A 7,772-nucleotide genomic window follows, 5' to 3' on the forward strand; every position below is an offset into this window, starting at 1 on the left:
AATATCAGAAACATGTTAATCATAGGAAATAAGTTTAGTATGGAAAGAAGACACGTTGCAATTTATTGTCAATGATAAGAGATCGTAATTGCTGAAAATATAGTGGTTAGGGTTAAAATTAGTATTGTTAGTTTGGAGTAAAATGAGAATAAAGGTAAATAACTGCATCCAACTTAAATACCTTACTATAAACTTGATTACTTCCCCTACAAATGGAGAAAGAATGAAAACCATGTATGGCTCATGTGGGTTTCCCTGTGTCAGAGAAAATACCGAATATGCATACAAACAAGAGGCAAGAAAATCCAGAGTTAAAAAGAAAATAGAAACTATAAACACATTCAATGAAAGGTTCTAGACATTCCTTTTCCAGTCTTCCCGACTCAAACCTAAACATTGAAGGAATGAGATTAGTGTAAAAAGGGGGCAGAGACTTAGATCATAACTATGTTACCCAGTCTTTTGGTAACTACTGCTCTGAATATGGCATCTATGTCCATGTGGCTGTACGTCTTTGATTCAAATTTACATTTGTTTCTCTTAGTCCATACTGTCTGCCTAAAAATAGCTGTAGCAGTAATTTTGTTGTCATTATCTGTTTTGTTTTTGGATTTCTTTATATAGTTTAGGGTAATTGCTTTGTTTAAAGTGTCTGTGTTGGAGGCTTCTAATATTGTTCCTAAGGTTTGTCTTGCTTTTAGTAGTGTTTGCATTCTAGATAGATATGTTTTTTTTCTGTTTCTTGTATATGTTGTTTACATATTTGACAAGTTATTTTAGTATTCGTGTTTGCTTTGGTGTTTCTGGAAATGGGTGTAGTGTTGTAGATGAGCCTGTATCCTATTTCTTTTTCTTTCTGTGTGTTATTTCTGTTGTGTAAGTTTTTGAAGGTGTCGCTAATGTCTTCTGTATTAAATTATTTTCCTCATTTAATTCTATTTTGTAGGGGTTGTAGTTGTCGCTCTACTAAAGTATTATAGAGTTTCTTTGTTTTCTCCCCTATTATGTTTTTATTTATCTTAAATAGTTTTAAAACCTCTTTTTAAAAACTGCCTATATCTACCCCCCCCCCCCCCCCCCATAGTGTGGTGTCATATTGTTTGTCTTTAGAATCGTGTTTATTCTGTGACCTATGTAATATTGTGATAAAGGTTGATAGTGCGGTTCTATTCTGATTCTATCTAGGTGTTTGATTCTAAAGGCGTTAATTTTTGTGTTGATGTCGTGCAAACCTATGCCTCCGTTTAATTTATTCTGTATTAGTGTTTGGTGGTTAATGTTCCTAATTGTACCTTTGAAAATAAAATCCCTAATGTTTTTGTTTGTTTCCTTGATAAATGTGTTGGGTATTGTGCTGTTTGTTGCGATGTAGATTATTTTGGGAATGACGTATCTGTTGACTAGAGCTGCCCTAGTGAATATTGTTGTATTACAATTTTTGTATTTGGTTATTGTGTGATTAATTTTGTCCGTCAGATTTGTCCATGTGTCTTTGTTTTCTGTCGCCGGGTTGTCTGTATATGCTATGCCATATAACTTTAGTTTGTCCGTTACTATAACAAGCATGTTGTAGTTGTATTTTCCCGCCCATTAGCCCACTCCCATTATTTTGTATTTCTGTGCGTAGAGGTGCGTGTGCGTGTGTGTGTGTGGGGGGGGGGGTGGGAGGGTGACCTCAGTAAAACAATAATTGTAAATTAGATGGTGTAAGTTTGCTTCAGTAATTTCAGATAACATGACATCTTCAATTAATTTTTCTAGTCGGAGTGGGGGTACACCCGACCAGGTGACGCTAAAGCCAAGGACTTAGAGTATGTACTATTTTCAATTATTTTCTTTTTAAGTAGGCCTAAATTAAAGCAACAGAAGACAACAATGACGGAGAATTAGTTAAACTGAACTTTCTCATCATCTCTACAATTCAATTATTTAATTCAGCTAGCTGTTAGCAATTAAAATTTGACCCTGATAATAATCAAAAATTAAAATTACAAAAGTTAAACAACATTTGTATAAGAATTAAAAATAATTTTGTTTTAGTTTACACTGTAAACAATGTTCCGTATCTTTTGCAATTATTTATGAATTTCTTTGTACATTTAACCATTTTTGAGAGCAAATTTATAGGTTATCCTTCTTGGTTAATTTAAATTTATAAATGGAAATTACCAAAGGCGAATTAATAATATACATTTTCTTGATTCGTATATAATTCATTTGAAATTTAAATGAGCAAGATATACGCCTACATTTTCCATATACAAATGTTACTATGAATATAAAGGCTAATTTGTGAAAAATGTATCTTAGTTTGTATTTGATAGTCATATATATGGCTATGCGTTTAAATCAAACTTTACATCTTTCATGAATAAAATAACATTGCTAGTTTGATGCTGTTTTAGAGGCGTTCGAATACAGGCACTTCCTTGTCTTCTCTATAGTACCGTTATAACTCTTTGTAGAGAACATTTGATGCTGAAAATAAACATATTACTGAATAACTAATAATATTTTATTGCTTAACGCTCATATTAGCTTTTCAAAGTAATCTAACATTAACAAAGAGATAAACCTGAACCGAGTTTATATCAACAAAACTGTCAATATTCAAAACAAAAAAACAAGTTCGCTATCAAGGTATGCAATCTTTGCAGTGATTAATTTAACGCCGTTACAGTAGTATCGATCTTGTTGTTAGATTCGATATCCAACATGTTAGATTCGTTGCTTATCATGTGTTTGTTAGATTCGATGATTTGTGGGGATCATTATTTTCAATTACTATATAGCCTAAATACATTTATTACATGTAATAATTTTATTACATATTTATAATAACAATTTAAAGAACCGTATTTATTTATAATATTGTATTTTTAGTTACCGAATTTTTCTTCATTTAAATACAGTATTCATAGTGCAATATAGGGTAACTGTGTATACGTACATTAGGATTTTAGGCACAGAAAAAAGTGTCATAAAATATAAAAACATGCCAATGCCGGGGTCAGATTAAGGGTCCCGTTTAAACTTAATCCCCCGACTGGCCAATCAACTACTGTAGGTTGATTCATTGTAACAGAGACCTTCAGGTTTCTAACAATCAAATTAGAAAATGTTCAAATGTTTTTTATTCTGATAAATGAATATTCTTTCATCTTTTGCTTGACCGTAAGTTCCCTTTTGAAACCTGACGGTCTATGGGGCAAGTGAAGTAGAGTTCACTTGTTTCTATGACCTCGGCATATGAAGGGATTGTGTGGTCAGCATTATGCCCAGCCGCCTTTACTTTCTCTAACGTGAGTTAGGTACCCATCAGAGTTTAGTGGACTCAGGGACGGTCTTCTGACTTGAACCCGGCTTGGAACTCGAGACTTACGGGCTAGCAGTCTCTACCGCTAGACCACTCCGACCACTTTGCTTGACCATAACTTTCATCAAAATCTTGACATCAACAGCAGCCACTCATAGACTACAAAATGTTGGAGTCATCCATAAAATACGTCACACTTCTAGGCACTGTTTCGATGTTTTTAAAAAATATTAAATAGCAATTTTGAGGGAGGGTATGCTGGGGTGTGACGTAATTTTAGGAGGGGTTTGGGTTTTTGTGACGAGGTGTGGCGGTGGATATGAGTGGATTTTAGAATCCTCCAAAAAAGTGTGATGTTTTTTAAAGGACGACCCATATAAAACAAATAATAAGAAAACACATTGAAGAATTTGGATTTTATTTGAATTAAAGAATAAATTAGTGATTCGTGGACTTCGTTTTTGGGGACCGGCTTCATTTATTTTGGCGGAGAATTATTTGAATTTTTTGGCTTTTTCCTTTCCAACGCCGTTTTCAACACCATAACCAACATTATTACCAAAGTCATTTTAAACACCATTACTAACACCACCCTTATACCCTTATAATAAGGTATATGATCAGCCATACATTACTGTTAAGTTAAATGTTTGGACATACTCTTCTATTACGTTATGTAATGGGCACAACACTTCGATTAAGTTATTTTATGGGCAATACACTTGTATTAAGGTATATAATCAGCCATACACAGGCCCTCATTTTGCAATCATTGTGGCATGAGATTAAAGAGGCTGGGCGTGAAAGATCCGAGATATGGAATACCAACACAGGATCGATTTTGGGTCAAAATGATAAATGAAAATTATCTCAATTCAAACAATATTTTAACATTTTAATTTTTATGAATTAAGTTTTAAAATAAGCTAGGTGGGTTTTTTTTAAAGTTACAATATAAATAAAAATTAAAAAAAATTATTAACACTGAAACCTTTGTATAGACACATTTTAATTATTGTAATGAACATAAAACAAACACTAGTTTGCCTTTTATTTAATTATTAATAAATTTATTAACTTACTTAACGATATTTTGGATTGTGGTTATGAGTTGTCTTTCTTGAATATTTTAAATTAAAGAATCTATATATATAATTCTCTTCTTCGAGCCGTTAGAAAACAAGCTGCAAACGCTCTCCCTACCTCCCCACCCCTACATGGTTTTAGTGAGCTGTGTTCACTCTAAATGTTTACAAGCAGAGCCAACGATTTTAAACGTAGGGGGGGGGGAGGAGGGGGGGGGGGTAGGGAAGGAAGGGGGGGGGGGGGTTATGGTCCTTAACGAGCTACTTATAGTGTTTTAAAGAAATATTTTCAGTGTCAGCGTTGGTACTGTCGAATTCACAAATTATGAATTATTGAAAATTAGAAACAACTAAATAGCGGCGTATGTTATGCCGCGGGCCGGCTCGTTGAAAATAATTCTGATGAATTAATAAATCAATTGCACCTAGCCGCCTTTACTTTCTCTAACGTGAGTTAGGTACACATCAGAGTTTGGTGGACTCAGTGATGATCTACTGACTTGAACCAGGTTTGGAACTCGAGACTTACGGGTTAGCAGTCCAGAACTCTACCGCTAGACCACTCCGTCCCATAGATAGCATTATACTTAGCTCAATGGCATTTGAGATAATTAATACCTAGCTGATACTCACAGAAGGTAATCTAAATATCTTCCTGCTAAGGACATGGAACTGGACCGCATCTCTCTGCCAGACAATGAAGATTGCCTGGTTGTGGGAGACATGAACAGCCACTCTCAGAGCTGGGGTTACCCTGACCTCAAAGGAAAGAAAATTGAAGAATGGCAAGCAGGCAGAGTTTCTTCCAGGCATCTCTTCGGGGGGGCTTTGCCCCCCCCCCCCCCGAAAATTTTTTACCGCCCCCCCGAACGAAATGAAATTTATATAATTTATATAGAAAATATATACTTTTAACAGTGTCCGCCCCCCCCCCCCCCCCGAAGATTTCAAGTGCCCCCCCGGAGAAAAAAGTCTGGAAGAAACACTGCAAGCAGGAAGGCTTACACGTCTAAACAACCCTGATGACAAACATACCTCAACAAACGACCGGTGTGGGGTGACACCACATTTAATAAGTTACTATGAAAATTGTTTTTTTTTCACTTTAAATAATAAGACGAGTAATATACTTTTTTGCAGAAAATGATGCCACTTGTTAAATTGTAGTGGGGGGGGGGGGCGGTCGACACCAAATGCAACTTTCACAGAAGAATGTAATGGTCAGAACAAAATACATCACCCATCAAAGTGGTTGGTCCTGACATCACATTGAAAAAAAATTGCAAATCAACAAATCAGTTGATGGTGGAGCGTGGCGGCTAATTAAAATATCAATTCTAAATTGCTCATCGAACATGTCATTACGCAAATGCCCCCAGCGTAGAGGTAGCGTGTGGTGGGAGGGGGGAGTGACACAAGTAAAACAATAACTGTAAATTAGATATTGTAAGTTTGCTTCATTAATTTAAGATAAAATGCCAATTATTTTAATTTTAATTTTTGTATTTTCTTCTTCTTCTTCGTTTTTAATTTGAGTGTTCTAGATTTATTTCTAATTTTTCTAATTGGTATTGGCAGCCTATGTTATACTCAATGTGAGTGGATAGTTTACTATTTAGTTATTTCTTTGCATTTTCACTAAAATCGTTCAACGTGTAGTAAAGAACATTGCGGTTTGACCGATAACTATTTTAAAAAATATTTTTCTCAAACAAGTATAGCATTACAAAAATATAAGTATATATGTATATAGGCCTCTATATATATATATATATATATATATATATATATATTTATAGATATATATATATATATGTTCGGAGGGGAGTATACCACGGGTCGCAAGCGGCTCTTTTGATATCAAGATGCGGCTCTCCAGCTCCTTGAACGAATACTAATAATCTTCATAAAAAAAATATTTGAAATAAAAAAAAATGTTAGTGGCTCTTTAAAACCAGGGAAATTTTGAAAATTGTAACTTTTGGCTCTTCCGCTTCAAAAGGTTGCCGACCCCTGTAGTATACCTGTTCTGACGACCCACTGTCTAGGACCTAGAGTGTGTACTATTTTCAATTATTTTGTTTTATAATATTATTTTTTTTTAATTATCTGTATTGTTTATTTAAATAGTTAAAGTTTAAACTTTGTTAAATGCAAAAATATCAACAGACTGGACAAGTTCCTCAAATTTGGTAATCTCTTCTTCTAAGAAGTCTGTGCTGACCTTGTCATCCTCAACTACACAGCTGATCTGTAGTTTCCTGATACCATAACCCACGGGGACAAACTTAGAGGCTCCCCATAGCAAGCCATCAGTCTCAATTGAACGCACACATTTTTCTATTTCATTCATATCTGTTGTATCATCCCAAGGCTTTACGTCTAAAATAATGTTACTTTTTGCAATCAGTACTGGTTTTTTAGCTTTTTTGGCTTCATATTCTTCAAGACGCTTAGCTTTTAAAGCTTTAGTTTCTTCATCATCAGAGCCAAAAAGGTCATCATCGTCGTCATCATCATCAGGTGCGGGAGCAGCTACTTTGGCAGGGGCAGCTCTAGCTGGACCATAGGAGTCTACTGGTTTCTTTACACCTGGCAAACTGTCTTTCTGGCTCTGATATGATGTAATATGATTGTACCAACGAAGGGCATGTGGTAGACTTGCTTCTGGGGCCTTGCTTAATGCATCATAAACAGCAATGTCTGCTTGTGAAGGAACAAAGCCTTCAATGTAACTGCGTTCCGCAAGAAATTCATTAAGTGCTTGAACACCAGACTGTGATTTAAGATCTCCAAAACCCATTTTAAAGTTGTTTAATTTAAAAAAAAGTGTTGTGTTCACAGACTATGAATAATGTCAATTGTTAAAATCGAACTTTCTCATCATGTGTACAAGTCAACCAGGGGCGTAGCGAGGGGGGGGGGCGGGGGGTGCGGACCGCACCGGGTGACACCATTCAGGGGGGTGACACCAAGGCAAAAATAGCAAAATATATAGAGAAAAACTCGAGGGGGGTGCAAATCGAAAGTTTGAGGGGGGGGGGGGTGCAAATCGAAAGTTTGAGGGGGGGGGGTGCAAATCGAAAACTCGAGGGGGGGCGCAAATCGAAAATTTGAAAGTTTGTCCCTGGGAAGGTTCTCTATGCCTCTGGGGGGGGGGGGGGGGTGACACCATTAAGTGCCGCGCCGGGTAACACCCGACCTCGCTACGCCACTGAAGTCAACTATTTAATTTTGCTAACTGTTAGCAATTACAACATGAGCCTGATAATAATTTAAAATAACAAAATAAAGGCTTAACAATCCTTTTTATAAGACTTATAAAAATATTTTTGTTTTAATTTACACTCTAAACAATGTTTTGTATTTTT

At 35.7% G+C, this 7,772-nt stretch overlaps 1 protein-coding gene across 1 annotated transcript; it reads right to left on the minus strand.

The window, feature by feature from the left end:
• Positions 1-6,510: 6,510 nt before the first annotated feature.
• Positions 6,511-7,212, minus strand: LOC131957897 (elongation factor 1-beta-like). The gene has a single exon (XM_059322730.1). It carries the CDS (start codon positions 7,202-7,204, stop codon positions 6,539-6,541), a length of 666 nt encoding a protein of 221 aa, XP_059178713.1. The 5' UTR covers positions 7,205-7,212; the 3' UTR covers positions 6,511-6,538.
• Between the last annotated feature and the right edge of the window lie 560 nt (positions 7,213-7,772).

This window comes from Physella acuta, unplaced genomic scaffold (assembly GCF_028476545.2).
Source record: "Physella acuta isolate Inbredline_101_S28 unplaced genomic scaffold, ASM2847654v3 ptg001277l, whole genome shotgun sequence".
Lineage (NCBI taxonomy): Eukaryota > Metazoa > Mollusca > Gastropoda > Physidae > Physella > Physella acuta.

What these genes read in the sequence shown, in the direction of transcription:
- LOC131957897 (XM_059322730.1), bottom strand. Translation starts at nt 7,204, where the DNA reads ATGGGTTTTGGAGATCTTAAATCACAGTCTGGTGTTCAAGCACTTAAT.